Here is a 21,199-nt window from a genome sequence, read left to right as displayed (position 1 = left end):
AAGAAGCTCATCAAATGTTTTTTTCTAAACCAAAATGTCAGTGAAACATAACAGCCGATTAGTCCTTTACCGTGTGAATGTTTACAGTTTGGAGACTTTAGTCTCCACAGCAATAATTATACAGACTACATTTTAATACTATGAAAAATAAATAAATTAGAAAAACGGAAACGAGAACTATGTATACTGTATATACGTTAATGCTGCATGACACTAATATGGTACCTTTAACTTGCAGAGCACATACAGTACTAAACCCAGTATACTGTATGCACTTTCGTCTTTTGTGGAGTAGCATTGAATCACCCATGGGAAACACATTTTTAGGATAATTCCCTTCAAGGACATATTCATACAAATATGATATTATTTTAACCCTTAAGAAGGTCAAACATCTGATTATCTATGGGTAAATTTTTAAATAAGCTTTCCTGATAGAGCAAATAAAAATGATTTTCTAGGATACTGCAAATAATTTTATAGCTATGCCATATTACAAAAATGCCGTCATTCTAATAATTCAAAACCACTTCTAGCATTTTGGCACTGTCTGTGTTAATTATCAAATGTTTTGTAGTGAAAGAGTATCTCATTACTGCCTTATTACAGTGTCATACAGATCAATGATGTGATTTGGGGCAGCTTTGAAACCATTTCACTTGCAGGCTCCTGTGTGGCACAACAAAGCTGGCCCATGGAAGAACGCAGTGCTTTGATCTCAAACTGAAATGCCATCTCAGGCTCTAAAAATAATCCTTCACAGCCCAGATGAACACTGCTTCAGGACTGAGAGAATATTAAGCACTGAAATAAATGGTTTCTACCACACCTACGTATATATTTCTTTAAGTACTGAATATAATTCAGTTTTATTATCTATTAATATAGTTATTATTTAGGAACAGGTGATGGTTTATTCCATGTTGAATGGAAAAGAAAAAGAGACACACCTGAAGCACACCTGGAGAAGACTGCACAGCCGAAACATTGTGTCTTTTTTATATTTTCCTTTCAGCATGGAATAAACTATTACCTGTTCCTTTGCAGCCTACTCATGCTGACGCAACTGCCTACTGTACTTGAACTAGTTATTATTCAGTTTTGTTATTATTGATCATAAAGACTCTTTGCTTGGGGTGCTATTCATGCTCTATTCACTTGACCAGGAAGTGTAAAGTAAAAACCCTACTGAAGAATATATAAGAATATTATAAATATAGATGAATATTATATAACCTATTTGTGTCTAAATTGTGGATACTGTATATCCAATATCATTTCTATTAATGAAACATGGAAAATACCGGCAACTTATCTTGACGTCTAGTTCATCTAAGTGTAATAGAGAGAAGTATGAATTCTCTTACATTAGGAAAAATTAAACTTCCATTAAAAAGTCCACAATACACCTTTCAGAAACTAAAACAAATGAACAAGCTCATTAAATAAATGTCTATGAGCAGCAGTAAATGAAGGCAGTACTGGGAATGTTAGTTGTAAGCAATAAAAAGATAATTGAAGATTCTGCTAAAAAGGATTAACTGCTGCAGTTAACACTGAGCAACAATTTTCTGCCCTGTGTAGTGTTGTAGAGTGACTGGTTAACAACAGGCACAGTGAGTGATATGTGACCACAGGGAGGGAAAGTATAAGGAAACACCAACCATCTGATGTCTGATGAACAGTCAATGGAATGAAGATATTGCAGGTTTTACAGGTTTTAACATAAAAAGAAAAGCACTTCCTAACCACCACTAGCACAGAGCATGCCCTTTATGTACTAGACAAAACTAATTATACCCATGCGAGAATGTGCATTTTCAGAACCCATTGTGGCTATTCAGAATAATAAGAGGTCATTTGGCAGTAAAAGCAGCCCCCTTATAAAAACCCTGCCACAAATCCCCCCTCAGCTCTCACCAATGGGGAGAGTATCAGCCTGCTACAAACAAGGACAGATTGAATTGGAGAAGGTATCCTTCTGGGTAAAATACACTCCACTATGAACCATCCATCCAAGGTCAGCTGAAGACTATCAGTTCCTGGCTAGGTGCTCCAGCTTTCCTCTTGGAGGCTGGTTGCCACACAGATGACAACCTTTCCGTTAGACTGACACTTCAGAGAGAACTGTCCATGTAACAAACTGCAAGGATAGCAGCACTGTTCTCCGGGGCATGCTGTCTCCTACAGACAGGACAGGGCCTGCAGCAAGAGTCGTTTTGTTGTCCAGGAAACATCATCTCCTACCTCAGGATTGAAGGAGAGGTTGTGGACTCACTGGGCTCTCACTCTTTCAGTGGCTTTTGGGCTAGACATTCTACCTACACTTTCTCTCTCCATCTCTACACCTCTACAAGGTCTTTCATAAAGGATGGATAACTGCAGTATATCTTCACCTTCCCTGGGCTCAACCCAGGGCAGTAACTGTAGGTCATCTCCTTTGTCCTCTAAAGACAGTGCCAGGTATCATCTCCCCTCTCTTCTGAAGGCTCAGACCCAGGTGCATCACCATCTGTCTCTAGTCTTGCTGATAGGAATTGCACCTTATTCCCCACTCAGGGACTCATTCCCCTGCTATCTGCTGTTCTGCAGGGCCTCACTTTACACCCCCAGTTCACTGGACAGTTGTGTGCATTGCTGATGCAGTTTATCCAGGGGCGGCACCTTGCAGTCTCTGTGTCTGGTGGTCTGCTGGAGAGAGTCTCACAGGGAGGCACTCTCCCATTGCAGGAGGTTCAACAGAGTACCATGGCCAACTTCCAGCAGCTGCTCTTGGCTATGACCCAAAAACCAGCTGCGGGACGGCAGACTCTTGGATGTTGACTGTTGCAGTCATGGCCCCCTGGTAATGGACGCTCAATCCACACCCTTAATCAACAATCTAACAATTAGATAATGGATATCCAGTGTGGCTTTATACAAAAAAGAGACCATATAGCAACCTCTGCTGGCTGATTTGCTGTAACTGCATCCCCTTCTTAAGCCAACCTGACTATTTTCTTAATAGGTTGCTCATATTTGCTGTGGATAGCAAGCTGATATTGCTGGTAATAGAACTGCATTGATGTAAAATATAGTGATCTATATATTTTATTACAAAGACAAACAAAGACAGGAGCTCTGTATTAAAGAGTTGATGACCTGTAGTCAACTAACTGAACTGCCGAATACAAATACAACATGGCATTTCCCGTAAGTTCAGAATGCAAAATATGAAATACTGGAATATAAAATAATGTAGCATTTGCTGTTTCCACCGAGTGTTAAGCAGGAAGGACCCCTGGGATTGGAAGTTTCTGTGAGCACTGGGGTCAAGATGAGGGTAACTTATCACTGTTTCCGTGGTACCCCAGGGCATCGCCCTCCCTTTGGGGTCCTTAAGTGTTTGTGTAGGGCAGTCTGGGGGGCATGGAGAAGTGCAATAGTACTTGGCAGTTTTGAACATTAAAGTTTGGTTCTCCTCCTTTAATCTACCTTACACTACAGAAACTAATGTAAACTGCAACACTGATCCAAAAAATCAAATGAAGCATTTCCTTGTGCAGAACAGAACAAAAAAAGACACTCATTACCTTCACTGTAAAATTGCATATCATGCTTGTCCAGTCTAAACTACATTCTAATAATCAATGTTTGGTGCATCTATCATATCCATTCCAGTTCAATATGAATTCTTTTTAAATTTGAAATTGCATCCAAAAGCCTGTGGATTACCTTTTGGGTGTAACTTGCCCGATATTGACTTTCATGCAGGTGACCTTGCGAGTCTGAACACCAATCGCACAGGCTGGTCTGCCATTCCAGTTATTGGTAGCATTTAGGTTGGTCACAGAGGAGTCTTCAATGCAGTCTCCCCAGGATGAAACTTCCCAGTAAAAAGCAGAGCATGGGTGGTCATTACACAGCCTCCACTCTTCCAGGGCCACAGCCGCTGGGCATGGTTCTCCCTCTGAGTAAAACAAAAAGGAGGAAATCAAAGGTTACACAGCACTGGCATAAATCATTGATCAATTCAATTGCAACAAAGGTAAGGAGAAATAAATAACCTTATAAAATAATTAAAAAAGAAAAGGATCCAATTAAAGAAAATTAATTCCATGAACTGCAAGATTAACTATAGAAGAATGAAAGAAAGCAAATTGAGAAAAGTAAATTGTAATGGAGGTGTAATAGGGCAACTGTCACTGTTTAGGAAAGCATGTGGGGTTAATGGGCTATATAAGGTAATGAGAGGGTAAAGTGTGCAATTTGCACATTTGAGTTAATTATCTGTCTCTTTAAGTATAGCTGAGGCAGAGAAAATTACAAAGAAAAGACCACACACTGTGAGGACACCAACAAACTCTCCATCATGAAAGTGACCATATTACATCATTCTCTGGTTAGATCCCGCTGGTAGCTGGCTAAGAGCTGTCTCTTGCAGTAGGTAGACATGTTAAAGTGCAGGCAAACCCCAGAGAGCCCTCTCCAAGGATGCTAATATGGAACAGAAGACTGGGAAGGGAAAGGTTAAACCCTAAAGTTATTTCTTCCCATTGGGCTAGCTCTAAAAATGCTCTAAAAAGAGCTCTGTGTTACCCTCTTGTTACAGTACCTCAATGACAAGTAGTAATATTAACAGGTTAGATACCAAATATTGATCAATATATAGTCCAGGCATGTATAAGCTACAATGCAACTCACAGTACATGACAAATTAATTCAAATGACTTCTCAAGTCAGATTAAACAGATTAAATGAAGCTACCATTTTACTAACATCTAACATGTAACACAACACAGGTGCCACCTATCGATTTTCGCTGAGTTGTGAAGCATTAAACTCAGTATTCCCTACTGCTGACACAAGTTTTGATGTGCATTCTAGGCAAAACCTGTAGATATGGTTACAGGGTTACAGGTTAAGGATATTACTCATGGTTTTGGGTGGTGGATCTCTCTATCTCTCTTTCTGCTCATAAAGCTGATCCTCAACTACTGTGGAGTTAATGTTCTCCAGAGACAGCTTCCTCTACCCTTTTCTGTCTCCCTACTTGACTGGCAGCCCAGTGTGTGCTTTCCAGTTACAGCCAGAGGAACATAGACTGAGCCTCTCAAATAATAATAATAGTTTTTACTGTGATTGTTCTTAAATGATTTGTTAATTGCAATTGCCTTGGCAAGTTTGTAATTCATTAGTCATGCTAATACACCTCTTTGAATCTGAACCTGATTTTTCTGATGGTAATGTTATTGTTGTAAACTGTCACGGTATTAATATGTTTCTAATTCTATAGAAAACAACATGCTAATTGCTAAAATATTTTAATGTAAGTCACAACTGTTGACCACAGACTGAGTTAATATTAATAAGCAAACACCAGGTTAACAATATTTCAGCTGTGTTGTCAGAATGTATGACTAGGAAACATATTCCCAAGGTGGAATTGGGTGACAATTAAGTGAAAAGTGACTTTGTGTGGGAGCTGAATGTCCCAAGGCTCAGGTGTATTTTCGTCTTAATTAGACTTGTGCTTGTGCAATTTGAAACAGGGCATGCATGATTTATGTCATATAGTCAGAGTCAACTGTAGAGTAATTTACTGCCTCAGGACTCCATTTGACAGCACAGCTCTCCCTAAATCCAGATAACCAGTTGCTATAAATGTAACATTACATCGTTGAGCCCAAAGTCGCCACCTAACTTATCAATAATATTTTACTCAAAACTACAAAGACTACTCTACAGCATTACTCCTTTTTGTTTCTACAGAATCAGGTTACCAAGTACCTAGTTTCAGTACCTAAAAAGCTTCTGTTCATGCTGTACCATGTTTTTGACTAATGCTTTAAACCAAGACAAACTGTCATTCGCAGGAAAATGTTACCTCTAAAACATGATTAATGTTTTTTTCTTAAACTTTTCTGCTTTCTCCACTACGTTTCCACTGACCTACTTTTGCATTTCTTTATGGTCAGCTGTTACTGTGACTGTTAAATGACACAGCTCTATGGAAACACTGCATTTTCATGTCAATTTCACAAGGCAGAATGGTATTGTTCTGGACTGCCTTGTAAATGTTCTTTGTATTTTATGTAATTTCACATTTAGGATTTCCATTGGCACTGAACATCCTGCTGCTCTTCTGTGACTAGAAGATGCAATAACAGATGACATTTGCAGACTGCACAAGAATGGTGAGAGAGCGTGGAGATTACAGACATTGAACATAGTCACGGGAGTCACAGGCTATGGTGACCCAAAAACACCCAGACATTTGCCAGGCAACATCCCCTCCCCTGTTTGAGAATGCATCCCAAACACACTCTGAGATTGCCAAAAACAAATTACTACTATTACTACTAATTTGAAACTTCTTTCCAATTTTTATAGGCATTTCACTATGATCAAACCAATTGCAGTTGTCATTAAAATCACTGAAACTTGAACTTGAAATGAAAATCAAATGAACTACAGTATGGCTTCCACATTATCACCAAAAAGAGCCTGTACCTGGCCCTGGCAGTGCTAGCACCGTTCTCGTTCTGCTCTGCCTGCCTTCTGTGCTTTTGCTGGAGCAGGAATGGGAGCAGGCTGACCACGCTGACCAGGAGCTGAGAACGCAGTCCGAGGGACAGGGCACTTCGCAGGGCAGCTGAGAAGGTGGAGGGACGTCCAAACACTGCTCGCTGGGAACAGCCTCACCTAGACAACACAGAAGACTTGAATACTTATTTCTGACATTTAACATAACAAATGAGCTCGAAAAACTCAATTTCCTACCAAAGAATTATTATGAAAATACATAGAGATCTAACAAAGTACAATTAGAAAAAATCCAAACAGGAGGAGGCTGTTCTGCCCAAATTGCTCACTTAATAACATTTAGCAAATAGATCTGAGAATCTTGTGTAGGGGTTTCTTAAATGATGTGGTTCAACAACAGGGTTGGGCAGCTTATTCCAGTACTCCATGTGTAAAGAGGTTTCTCCTATTTTCAGTCTTAGATGCACTTAATCTTATTGTTGTTGTTTTGTTTGAAAATTGAAAGGTTACAGTACATTAATAATTGTTATTGGTCACAAGCATTCGTCTCTTTTTTGGGAAGTAATATATCCTACAACTTTAAATGAGAAAAACATATAATTACAAAGAAAATTGAACTGTTTTAGGTTGTATAAAAATTAAATGTTCTTAATATTCCAAATATTATCTTGAAAATGAACACTTTGCTGAAGAAATTGGTATGTGTGAAACAGAAGAACGTTTCTAAGATTTTAATCAGAAACTAAGAAAAATCTTCAGATTTGACTCATTACTTTTGTTATTTAGATCTTAAAAATGAAAAATGCCTTGACAGACAAAATTTGAATTTGATTACGTATAATAAACATAATTGAGTGGATTGCATTAATATTCTGACTTGACTTCTAAACAGAGTTATGGGGTTTCCATTTCAATATTAAATTAAATTCAAGGTAATGAAGCTGTAGTTATTAGTTAGTATCAAACTTCAGTGAAAATCCCTGCGCTGGTAGCATTTAAAATGTGAACTAATGTGTTAGTAAATTAAATGAAAGGCTGATTGGAAATGGCAGGCTGATTGTTTCTTCCCTGCTATGTCTCACGGTTTTGCCGTTAGGCTGTTACAAAGTAGTGCATTTTAATTATCTGCTGAAAGAAAATACATTTTTTCTAAGTGCATACTGATTTTCTCAAGCTTTAAATGTACAATCCAGTCTCAGGCATGGTACACTAAATGTGCATATCTTACTATTTAAGCATCACACCCTATATTTAAATGAAAAATACACGTCTGTATAGAGTCCGAATATAATGAATTGTTTTATGAGAGACCTACTCCTTTTTTCTGTTAGTAGTGAGCAATATCAGCTGCAGATTCTCTTAAAGATTGGAAATGCATATACTGTAGTAGGAAAGCTACAGTAAGCAATGCAATCAGAAGCAAACACCTGGGAACTCAGAGCCCCCTGTTCCCAAAACCCAGGTGCACACCTGGGCCATGTCACTGGCTGACTGTGAACAGCAAACATGGGGGGTTGGTTGGATTTAGTGGGTTTAAGTCAGGCAGAGCCTCCTTAACTTGTAAGCTAACAGCCACTACTGAAATCTACCAGACGTCTACAAGCTTGCAGGGACATCAGAGAGGGATGCACTGGTCCACCAGTTCGCACTAACTCTCCTGTGTGTCACTGTGGAGCTTGCAGATACTTTACATGCACAGGTCCTTGTTCATTTGGCACAATGAAGGTGTTGTAGTGGAGACACAAACTCATGAGCACTGGGTGATTTTAAAAAGGGCAAGCATAAAATAATTGTCAATTCCACTTTTTAAACTGCACTTATGTTGATTTTATGCAGGTAAAAAAGTATGGCTCTTATAGTTTCTGTATAATGTAACATCACATTTTATGTGTTTCTGTATAAGTGTCAATTCCTGCAAGATTTAACAGGCAATTTGTAAGAAGCCGTTTTCTTCAGTGCAGTACAGAGGAATATTCTGTCATCGGCTGTTCCTACAGTGGAACACCTAATAATCAAAAACAAGAACGTTCAGGTTAGAAGAGTTCTGCTTATCCACTGATAAGCATCAGGAACACTAATCAAGCAGGGAATCTAAGACTGAAATCATCCTGTCCACTATTTTCCTGACTTTTTACTATATCAGTTGAAAAACACATCACTATCAACCCACCATATACATGTATTTAGTTTAACATTTCCATTAAATGAAACATCTAATATAACAGTGAGCCCAAACACTGAACCTTGTCCCGAAAGTAGGACCGCTCTAAACACAGGCTGAAAAAATTGTGACACCTTATCTTGATGCAACAGAAGCAAAGCATCAGATTAATAAATGCATCTGGTGTAAAACCTGTGAGATTATTCTTTTACACTCATCAAAGAAGACAGAGCTATTTACTGATTCGGATAATGTTCAACACATTTGTCCATGAATATCCTAATGTAAAGATACAACCTTATTCAAAATAATAACTCTAACAACTATAATTACTGTGTATATGTACTGTAGGTAGGTATCATGCTCATAAACGCCTCCTCTTAAGGACACTCCAGCCCTTCATAGTTTTCTACTATCCCCTGCACCTGCCTCCGGTTCCTGCCTACTGTCCTATAAAAGCCAGACGCTCCTGCCAATCTGGGCTCAGCTTTGGAAGATGGAGGCCCGGAAGCCCGCCTATCCGCAAGTCCAGGAGCGACTCGACAGCACAGGCTTCATCACGGTGTCCTGATCTTCTGAGACCGGGATTAGGGAGCGTCTGGTCCCGTGACCCCCCTTTTATTCCCCCGACCCTCTGTAGGATCCTGCTCCAGCTTTTAACTCTGTTTGTCTGTCAGGATAGATTTAAAGGTTTTGGACATTGGAACATGCATGGATTTGTCTCGGACTCTCTTTGACTGTTTGCTTCGGACACACCTCCCTTGTACACCAGCGCACCTTGGACACGGCCCCTGTTTTCTTTCCAGCCCCTTTGCATGCTTTTTTCCACGTGTCTTCCACACTCCTCCTGGTTTGTGCTGTCTGCACGGGGTCTTGAAAGAATACTTTGTGACAGTAGGTAGGTCCCTTATCAGACCATAAAGGGCCACCAATTTTTTTGACCATCCGACACTGGAGCATCACACTCCAGCCGGCCTGTTATACCTGGATGGATTAACCCCCGTTACTCATTTGGAAAGTGTGTATGTATACATACCTATAAGTTGTGTCTTTCTATACATACAGTACTAATAAGTATTAAATTCAAACATCTACTTTTCTGTGGCATAAATTATGTTGCTGTTAATAAATGGTGTTACTAATGGTTGGTCTGAAAGGTTTGAGAATTGTTTTGACTTAAAAGAAAATTGATACAGAAGCAAAACCTGTTTTTCAATAAATGCTGCTTGAATGGAGCCGTCAGCTCGTGAAAACGTGGGAAAACATAATTCAACAATGTACAGTTTTCCCTTTTCACAGGAACCCACAGCAGGTGAAGGCAGAAGTTCCTAAGAGTGTAAATCTGTTTGCATGTTGTTATGTGATAGAAAGGGTCTCTAATTGGCTTCACTTGGCTGCGCACTCAATAGCATTTCTGGAGACGAGGCTGTGATGCCACCTTAAACTCACAGCACTAAACACCCTTTTAATCTTTTCAAAGCACTTTGCCTCTGAAATTGGCAGCAACAGATTACCAAAAATTAAATTAAAAAATATATTACAGTTGCTAATTTAAAATAAGGGCATTGTATGCATTTATGCTTGAAACATAAAGAATATCTTTTTAGAACTTTATTCTCTCTTTTAATAGAAGAAAAAAATTACTGCAGAAGTCACTAAAGGTAAAATAGTTATGAAATCTTTTAATTTTAACAACTAAGTGAATTATGCAACTGTCATTTCACTTCTCTATGATTAGTGTTAACTTAGAGATTCCCACTTCTGAATATTACTGACTGATGAAATTGCATTTCAGAATGTAAAATTTACTTTATGAGCTCTTTGACATACATGCTTTGAAACTAAATCATGCTTTGAAACAGATCATCCATTAGAGCAAATTGTAGTTATATATACATACACTTCTCAAAATGAACAGATACAATGTATAATCAAAAAGTCTTAGTGATTTGAAATATAAGTCATGACCCATACAAAACATCATTAAAATGTGCTTGAATTTAGTATATGCTGTATTAGCCTGTCTCCTCCACTAAATAATCCTCCATGTTGGACATTGGGCACAAGGCTAACAACCCTGTCCTGTAAAAACCTAATGTTACGGTAACAGCAACAGGATGTTGCTGCCCTTACATGTCAGAAGGCATAACGGGCAATCATCCATCAATTTATCCACTAGAAAAGAAAAGTTACACCCTAAATCAAACATTTTGCAAGTAATAGGACTTTGCAAGTAATATGATTTCATCCTTTTGAATGACAGCACAGAAACAGAGCCTAACCCAGCAAGCAACAGGCACTAGGCAGGATACACCCTGGATGGGACACCAGTCCATCACAGGACACAATAAACTCTATGCTGAGTAAAAAACCATAGCAGTGTACCAAACTACATTAGAATTTTTTCTAGAAAAAAACCAACAGTATAGATACACTCACAGTGTTATTCAATGCACAATATAGAGAATACTCACAGTGCACAACAAGCAGATTTTGTATTTGATATGGGATTTGGTTTCCCAAATTTGAATGAAGTATTATTTAACCAATCCATGTACTAACATAATGACCTGTAACATATTCCTTCTCATTCATGATTTGGTGTGAGTAAATTGTATAAAACACTCCAGTAACTATATTTAAAAGGAATTAATTTGTTTTCATTAACATGTAATAAGTGTCCCTTTGGACACTTTGTTCAATACAGTGAAGCTGAAGAAAGTGAGTTGGAATGTACAATATGTATTACATCATGTTTTGTCATGCAGACAAGTTCTGCTATGTCAAAATAAAATCAATTTCCTGATAGGACATGATAATTCCAAGTGTACTGTGGTGCAACATTCATCCAAAGTGCTTTTTCTTTCATTCAATTCATTCTATTGGGATTAACCCTGACATTAAATATTAAGATCCTAGCTCTCTGAGGCTTCTAAGAATTCATATGTTTAAGGAACAACACAGAATAACATATAAAGTCATATCCTACAGTGAAGGAGAAACAGTATACTCAAATTAAAAACCAATAGTCTTCCAACTTGTACGGACCACTCATAACGTGCTCACATTGTTATTAGAATCTAGAAAAAACATTTTTTTAATAATTGTTTCTGAGACCTATAAAATATTCTTCTCTTCTGAGGAAATAAATATGCAAATGAGGACAATTTTAAATGCTTTCAGTGCTAATATCTATTCCAAGAGGGAAGCTTTCAAATGTACATTTTTATAACTTCATAAAACATATATAAGGCAGTGATGACATTAGTTTTTAATTTATTTTCTGCTCTTATGAATTTTGATCAAAATTCACCTGTGCATTTTTATTCCTTTTTATTCAAATGGTAGCGAGGAAGCAAATTCTTAATGCCTTGTGCTGAAAAATATTGACAGATCTGCACATTTTCACACGGTTTATAAATCATGAATGGAGAAGGGGCATGATTATCTGTGAACTCATAAAAAACAGTACTTGAACAACAAGTTCTAGTTTTAAATGAAATATTTCTTAATTTAACGGAAGAGTGCCTTCCCTAAAGCATCTCTTTGATTTCTTTTACCAAGATATAATACAATCATTCACTATTCACACCACGCACATCAGATGCATTAAATACAAAATATACTATATACAGTATAGTAGAAAACTATACTGGCCAAGCATTTACGTAAGTAACCCGATGTGGTATGTGTCACGTTTGTAGTCCCTCCCCCTTAAGGTCGCTCCAGCTCGTTCACGTTTTAGTTGATTTTGTGCACCTGCTCCTTGTTCCAGCCCACCTTTAAAAGCCAGACGCTCACTCATGCTCTGCGATGGAACACGGATGCCCGGTGGCCTGCCTACCACCAAGTCGCCCTACGTCCACGGCTCGGGTGGCATTCGCCTTCTAGGTGTCCTGAACCAGCTGAGTCGGGGACCTGGAGCACCTGGTTCCGTTCCCCCTTTCTTGCCCCCAACCCTTTGATGGATCCCGCTCCGGTTTTTTAACTTTTTGTTCCTCTTGGATTTATCACCCGGCTCTGGACGTTCGCCTGCACTGGACTTCCCTTTGGACTCCCTTTTGGACTGTACGCCTGGACCACGCCCCCTGGAGCACCTTCGTCACACCTCCGCCCCCCGGTTCCTCTACCAGCCCAGTTCCTCGTCTCCCCCCTGTGTGTGTTCACTCCCTTTTGGATTATGTCGCCTGCATAGGGTCCTGAAAGATGCTTTGTAACAGTATGTCTGAAAAGATAGTAGTAAGTTACCTTTCCTTTGTGTGTGAGCCAGTTTTTTATTAGTTTTATATTTAAAAAAACAGAACACAGCAGTGAAGTATAATCTTCTCCCTCACACACCTCAGTGGTATACATCATTTAGTATAATTTAGCAATATCCTGTCTGTAATAATGGGCGAAGAAGCCTGTTTCCAAACCTCTATCCACATTGGACAAAGCTTCATATGATAGTGTCTATGAGGGGTCAAGCACACTTTGTGAAAGAAATGCAAAATGCAAATTTCAGTGCTATGATATCCAAAGTGTTTGACCTATCGTTCAGTTAAAGGTAGGCAAATGTTCCCCATTACAAGTTGTACTGACTTGGACCAATTAAACTAATATCCTGATACAGAACTGACATTATCAAACTGTCAATCAGACAGTTGTCAGAACTGACGTTATCAAAAATAGTTGATAGATGAGGCAGGGATTGTGGTACATTGTTTACATATAACAAATGTTCATAAGAATACAAAGAAACACAGTGCTGAGCTCTGTTGGGAAAGGAATCAGGCTTAAAGTAACAGCATGACAAACAGCTTGAGCTAGTCTCTCCAAACAAGGCAAATGACAGAGAGGACAAAGAAAGAGGGCATCTAGCAAACAAGAAAGACCACATACTGCCTGTTAATACCATTGATGAAGGGCTATTGTTGGGATCTTTATATTTTTTCAATAATAGTGATATAAGAGCAGTATTAACATCACTCTGGAATGCTCAATGATCTTTCTAAATGGCAAATGTCTCATTTCAAGTAGTAAGGGACTTAACAGAGGTCAGAAACACTCAAAAAAAGTCTGAATAATTGCTCTTAGCACCAGGAGATGAACCCTTTGTCAAGTTCCTCAGCTTAGACAGGGACACAGGCATCTCCAGTACAGCTGCCTCGTTGGGAGAGGCTATGTAAATGAACAGGTTGGAGAAACTTCATACACTTACCCTGATTATTCTGAATGTCCAAACAGAATAGGCTAGAATTGAAAAGGCCAAATATAAAATTTAAGTGCTTTGGATCTAACAGTAATACCCTCCTGCTAATCTTACAGCAGGAATATCTTCTTAGAGTCTAAGGTATACCTAATTACTGGTTCAAATACCATTAAAAAATATTTTTACCTAGATCCACATATAAGGAATTTACATTGTGAAAGAAATAATTTATTTTCTAACAAGTTCAAGTTCTAAAGCTGTAGCATTAGGAAACATGAGTTTCCGAACATATTATAACAATCCAACTTATTATCCGAATCTGTCAGTTTACTAAGATGACTTTTATGCAGGCATGAGGCAAATACAATAAAATTATCTTAAATGAAGCCTTTAACCGTGTCCTTTAGAAAGTGGGGGTCATCGAGTAGGCCACAGTTAAAATCAAGAAACTGCTAATTTAGGCTGATGTCTCACTTTTTATGGTGCTAAATTGGCAATGGGTGGCAACTGAATATTCACCAGTCAGAACAAGTCTGCAGAAATTGCCACAATTCATGGGTGTGATCATGGAGCCAATTTGAGTTCCTTAAGGGACATAGAATATAGAGTTTTGGAAGCAAGAATATAGTCACAATTTTAGCCTGCAAACATTAAATACTTTGGCTGAAGTGTGAGACACACCCTATATCTACCATGTCCAGTTCAGACAATTTCTCTATGTTGTAGATAACAGAGACTGGACATTAGTCTATTTCAGTATAGATCTTTCAAGTAGGGTTTGTGACAGTTATGACTCCTTAATCCCAAATCTGTAACTTTGCCCTTAATTCATTAGTCCCCTTTGGCTCTCTGGAGAAGATATTTGTAAATAGTGATATTTATTAGCAAATCTGCAAACATCACGTTGTTCAAAATTAGATTCCTATGTAACAACATAGCATATTTTCTCTTTCATAACAAATATGAACAGCTAGCTTGTTTGGTAGAAGAATTTATCACATATAACTGCCAGGAACAACAGAACCATTAGTCATGGGATCAGAGAGCAAATCGAATGTCCAAGTGAAATAAATTATGTCTAGCACAGGTGATAAATCTGGAGAGCTGAGAGGAAGCACTTCTAACCTCCCAGCCACACTGCTGACTAGAATGTATTTTATTTTAAATAAAAAAACCATGTTGGATTGAGCAGAAATCGCGATTAACTCTGCTTTGGTCAGCTCATTCTATTCAGCTCTACTTATGTTAAAGAGCTTTCACAGATCTTATTAATGTCTGAGTTGCCTTTTGTGGATCCTGGAACTCAATGACTAATGCAATGATTTTTTAATTTCTCTTTAATTTTCTGAGTTTGTAGGGGCCACCATCTCCATCAAAACTTGAGTAAACACAGATCACCATTTCACAACCAATTTGATATTTTAAAAAATAAAATGAATTAAAAGATTATTCTGGATAACAAGATTAATAAAGTACATTTTTTAACAAAAAGTAATATTCTCTCTGAAAAATCTGCAGTATCCTCTGAGTCTGTAATTCATTTCAATGAGCACATCCATAATAAACTGCAATGCAGAAAAATGCCTCCTTGTATTATAGCTGCTTCTTCTGTCAAATTGCACATCCACCATTACAGGTACCTATGTTCTCACAGTGTCCACAATTGGGAATCAAAGCAATTGCAATACATAGTCTGAGGTTTTTATAGTCTTGTTGTCATAAAAAAAAACAAAGAATTTAGTTATTATGAAGTTGTTTTTAATCGATATATAACATAAAATATTAGTTCAGGTGGGTAGCTGCGTCAGCATGCGTAGTCTGCAAAGGAACAAGTAATAGGTTTATTTCTTGCTGAAAAGAGAAGAGAGTAAACACAGCGTTTTGGCCTCACACGTGAAGTAGGCTTCACAGCCGAAACGTTGTGTTTTCTCTATTCTGTTTTCAGCATGGAATAAATACTTGTTCCTTTGCAAATAAAATATCAGTTAATATTGTGAGGGATAATACTGAGATTTTGATTATTTGAATGTCTGAATATATATCCAATGACACGAAAAGTTGATGATTTCTTGTATCAATTTAAAACTGTGAACGGCAAAGGGGACTTCACATTTAAATATATTCCTCATTCAAAGTTGTGGGAGTATACCAATACCCTCGCTTCTTTCAACAAACGCATGGTTAAATCCTTGGGATCAATTAGTTACAAAGCGCTGAATGGCCTCCTCTTGTTTGTAACCTTTCATTTGTTTTTATTTTTAATGTTTTCCATTTCATTTCACAGCTCTTTCTGTGGATTTGCTGCATGTGAATCTGAGTATCACAACAGGAGCTCTTTATCTTGCTCAATTATTTGAACACAGAAAGTGAAGGCTAGCTCACAGGATGTGGCTAATGAACTGAACTGCACTGAAGTCCTGACTTCAGAGTGCTGTTTTCTATTATGAGAAAAAGAACAAATGCACTGAAAATTGAAATATTGAAATAATTTCTCTTGGTTGCTCAACCCCTCACTTTTCTGTAATTAAGAAAATTAAATGCAATTTTTATAGTACAGTTGACATGCAAAAAGCTCATCATATGCAGTAGTATTATGTGCAAAGTGAAAAGCTTCTAGGGGAAGTACAAACACATTGCTTTTATTTGTCTTGCAGTTTTTATGCCAGAAGAAAGGTTGATCTCCATAAGGTAGACTATCTTACTGTGCTCAAATCCAAGAGTCAGCATGAAAAGTCGTTGATACCAATAACTCACTTTAATGTCACTAACAGCTTGATTTTAAATGTTATTCAGAATTATCCAGCAGCAGATATAATATTGGCAGTCCTGCCAAACAACCAGAAAGGTCATTTGCCAGACTACTGTCAGTTTCATTGATTAGACACTGAGATAACTGACATTTTGATAGACCTGAGAGTGGCTTACGAAACAGAGAATTTTGCAGCTCCCTGTGCTGAAAGTTATAAATCATGTCTTAAAGGTTGTTTGTGCTGAGCTCAGCAGCATTATAGCATGTGCTTTCAAATGTACAGTAATGAACGTTGTACATAAACCAGCTTCTGTGCTGCATTATAACCTGAAGTTAAGGAACCATTGTAAAAGAGCAATGTTATAATACAATATTTACTAGAACTCACTTTTAACTATCTGGAAAAATACAATGAACTTTTAACAACCATGATCAATTTGGTTTGAAACCTGTGGGATGACATCATTCCTGCTTTAGAACTGTCAGCACTTACTAACACATACTGGTGACACAAAGTAGGTGTTTCATGTCTGTAGATACTTTTTTTAAATTAACAATGCCTTGCAGAATTTGAAATATATTTTATCAATCAAGTTCCTTATGTTCACAACTGAAAAAGTTCAGTTTGTTTAAAGCTTTTAAGCGTTTTCTTCTTTGAAATGGTTCTAAAGCATCGGTTGCATTTTACACAAAGTTGTATTAAATATTCAAACTAATTGTATATACTGGGTATACATTGTATAATCTGAAATATTTGTTGTCTGCTGCTCCCAGATAGTAAGTAGTACCAGGTAGACTAATCATATAATAGAAACTGAATTAATTTTTAAAGTAAACAAGCCTTATAAAAAATAATGTACTGTATGTACATATACATGTTAATAGAAAATATTACAAGTAGCAAGATTACCAATACAGGAAGCCTAAGGCTACCTTCACAGCAAAAGCTCAGTCTTCATCATCTTCCTCTTCCATTGAGTTACACATGCAATAAAGTGAATTTCATGGCACATATCTGCCCTATTCACTTCTTAAATGACAATAGTAGGCAACAGGCAATAAATCTTTTCTAGAAAGCGAATTTCTTTCACCACCTCCTCTAAGGAATTATAACAATAGAAATATCTACAATTACCCAATCTATGAAAAAAGCTCAAGTTTTTTACATCCAGTTTTTTTCTTGTTTTTGGAGGTTTTGTCTGCTTGCAAAGCCTTACAGTACCATTTTAAATTGACAGCCACTACAAAAACGAAATATTTTACATATCACAGTCTTGTTAAGTTAAAATAATATTCTTCATCATTTCACTATGATACACTATTGTGTCATCTTTTCTGTTGGCAGTGTTTGCCTGCCTTGTTTTACTGTTGCATTGGACTGTGCTGTAAAACAAATTTTCCCCAGAGGGTAATAAAGCTTAAATTGAATTCACTATTAGAATAAGAATATGTAAAGCGTAAATCGGCACTCTTGGAAATGTAGTCAAAATTCACCTCTATGATTCGCCAGCAGCCATATCACTCTGCAACTCACAACTGGCAGCCCCCTGAAGCTCAGCAGGTATGAGCCTGGTCAGTACCTGAATGGGAGACCTCCTGGGAAAAACTAAGGTTGCTAGTGGTGTTAGTGGAGCCAGCAGGGGGCAATCACCCTGCGGTCCATGTGGGTCCTAATGCCCCAGTATAGTGATGGGGATGCAATACTGTAAAAAGGCGCCGTCTTCGGATGAGATGTAAAACTGAGGTCCTGACTCTCTCTGTGGTCATTAAAAATCCCAAGGTGTCTCTCGAAAAGAGTAGGGGTGTAACCCAGGCATCCTGGCCGAATTTCCCATTGGCCCTTACCAATCATGGCTTCCTAATAATCCCCATCTTGAATTGGCTACATTACTCTGCTCTCCTCCCCACTGATAGCTGATGTGTGGTGAGCGTTCTGGCGCACTATGGCTGCCTATGCATCATCCAGGTGGGGCTGCACACTGGTGGTGGTGGAGGGGATCCCCATTACCAGTAAAGCGCTTTGAGTGGAGTGTGCAAAAGCGCTATATAAGTATAAGCAATTATTATAATTATGATCATCTTCTTCAGGCAAGATGAAATCTAGTCTGATGACACTAGTCACTGCTTGGCAGGCGAAAACTGCTACACATTGGAATGGGTATTGAACTGGTCAAATTCCCCCTCCCCTGTGTTCACATGGGCCTTTTCTGGGTGTCCTGTTTCCTCCCACTTCCCAGAGACAAGCTGGCTGGTGCTGCTCCATTGTCCCTGGGATGGACTGCCATCCCATCTGGGCTGCAGCTCCATACTGCACCCAGTGCTTCCAGGACCCAGGTTCCCCCAACTCCTACAGGAATAGGGGGCTTTTCTGACAATGAATGGATAACACAGTGTTAAAACAATTCACAATTCCAGTTGTATTTCAGCTCACACTCCGCACCGGAGATTCAATTCCCTATCGCAAACACATGTTGCATTTTAAAACATTCTCAATTAAAAACGTAGTGTCCTCGCATGAATGTGGAGGAGATGGAGCACTGGAGTTAGGAACAGATGTTGCTAAAGCCCCCAGGAAATTCACTGATTGATTAGAGACCTCTAGAAATTACAGATGCCAAATGTATCAGGTTAAGAAAAAAGTGTTAATAAACTCTGGGATGAAGTAACGTATAGGAAAGTCTCAAAATTCTGGGTGATGAAAACAAAAATAATTCAGCTTAAACTTACTTATACTATAAAACCTTATAAAACCTGTTGACAGCACACATTTTCTATTTAGTGAGCTGAGCATGTTATTGTACAAGAGGGTCTAACTATTAGAAGAAATAACTTTTATAAGAAATGGTAAAAACACTCTCATAAAAACAGTCATACAACTTTTGATTGTTTTATTTTTTCTTCCAATTGGTTGTGCTATCACTGTAATGTACTGACTCAAGTTTCAACAGGTTTTATCGGAGTATATTTATTACTGAAAAAGAGAAACTAAGCCCAGCTTACCAATACTTAGGTGAAAAGATTTGCTGTTAATTCTTCTGATAATTGTTTTATTGCAGATGTTGATGGCGCATAGTAACTCATCAGTTGGATTTAGGATCCACATCAAACCTCATCAGTAAAATTATTTTAAAACATTACATTTTTTAGTTAAGGATATAAAAATGAATTAATGTAAAATGTTTTTTTTTAAAAAACAGTCTAAAATAAATGTGAAGGGATTGAGGGCAGTTATGACAGAAAACAGGCTACTCTGAGCCATTTTGGGACAGCTAAAAGAAAAGAGTAAAAAAAGTTTTAAAAGAACATGGTGTGGTCCAATACAGGGAGTGTCTGGTGTGGGGGGCGGAGCCCCGGATTGAGGAAGACGCGTTGCCGTGGAAACCACACCTGACGTGATTAAGTGAATGAACGGCAGGTGTAGAGGTGGTTTAAAGGGGGAAAGATGCAGCAGGACTTCGGCTTTGCTGTGGCTGCAGCGGTGAGGGGACAAGTGCTGTGCGAGAGCCGGGCTGAAGCAGGACAGTAGCGGGTGATACACTACTAGTTAGGGTGATGATTAGACTACATTAGCCGCTGTAGAAACCCCGTGAGGGGCTGGAGAAGAACGACAATCGCAGAGGGGATTGTAAGAGGGATAGTCTGCAAGGAATGGAGTGAAAACGTCAGTCTGTGAGGAGACTGACGAAAGAAACGGAGCTTTATGAGATCGTTGAAAGATTTAAAGGGACAGTATCCTGCAAGGGTGTGAGAGCAGGGCTGTCGTGTCTGCTGTGTCAGTGAGTTGTGATTTGATAAATGAGTAAGTGTGTGTGGACCAGAGTGGGTTGCGTGGTATAGGGACCCTCCCCCTGGCAATACATTGGTATTGTGGAAGTGAGTGGGGTCTATCCAGCTTCACCCTCTGGGAGGTAGTGCAGTGGTGGCTGGGCACAGAGAGGTGTGCTGGCAGCTGTGAGTTCACAACCTAAGGGTGTGAGTGTGTTAGAGAGGGACAGTGTGTTGGGTCTTGGCAGTATGTGTAGTGTGGAAGAGACTCAGTGATGTAGGTAGTGTGTGTTTGTTTAACCCAACCTGGTGGTGTTGGGAGAGGATGTTGGGGCTGGAGGCGGAGCTGGGAGTCTGAGGCACTGGTTGAGTATGAAATGGTGACCTACTGGAGTAGGAGCAGGAGGCTCCTTGTTGGGGTCTGGGAGCAGGAGGCTCCTAGCAGTGAGGACAACAGGATGAATAGGGTGAACTTGAGACTCTGATGTTAAAGGACCCAGAAGTAAGGGAATGTGGAGTCATGTATCCTGTTACCCCGATGAGGGGGTCAGTGTGATCACCACTCTCGGAGGAGAATGTGTAAGAAGGTAAAAGAGCCTCAAAGAGTATAAAGGGGTGTGACAGGGGAGAATGAGAGCTTGTCCATGCCCAATGCAGTGTCAACTACCCCCATGACACCACAATGGATAGAAAGCTTAAAATTCCAAAATGATCTAACAAAGTATTTTCTGACTTTATCAATGTGATATGGAATGTCTCCTCAAGGTGTGTAGTGCAGAACACACAATAGAGGACATTGTGTACTGTT

General features: G+C 38.7%; 1 protein-coding gene across 2 annotated transcripts in view; it reads right to left on the bottom strand.

The window, feature by feature from the left end:
- Positions 1-21,199, bottom strand: part of thsd7ba (thrombospondin, type I, domain containing 7Ba) — a 191,792-nt gene that overhangs the window by 71,172 nt on the left and 99,421 nt on the right. For both annotated transcript variants that reach the window (XM_015358247.2, XM_069196635.1), the window contains 2 exons: positions 6,493-6,684; positions 3,715-3,949 (listed from right to left, as the gene is read on the bottom strand). In XM_015358247.2, the coding sequence (XP_015213733.2) occupies positions 3,715-3,949; positions 6,493-6,684 (427 nt within the window). The remainder of the gene's footprint in view (positions 1-3,714; positions 3,950-6,492; positions 6,685-21,199) is intronic.

The sequence above is a fragment of the Lepisosteus oculatus genome, chromosome 12 (assembly GCF_040954835.1).
Source record: "Lepisosteus oculatus isolate fLepOcu1 chromosome 12, fLepOcu1.hap2, whole genome shotgun sequence".
Lineage (NCBI taxonomy): Eukaryota > Metazoa > Chordata > Actinopteri > Semionotiformes > Lepisosteidae > Lepisosteus > Lepisosteus oculatus.
This window is presented reverse-complemented; position numbering and strand designations above follow the sequence as displayed.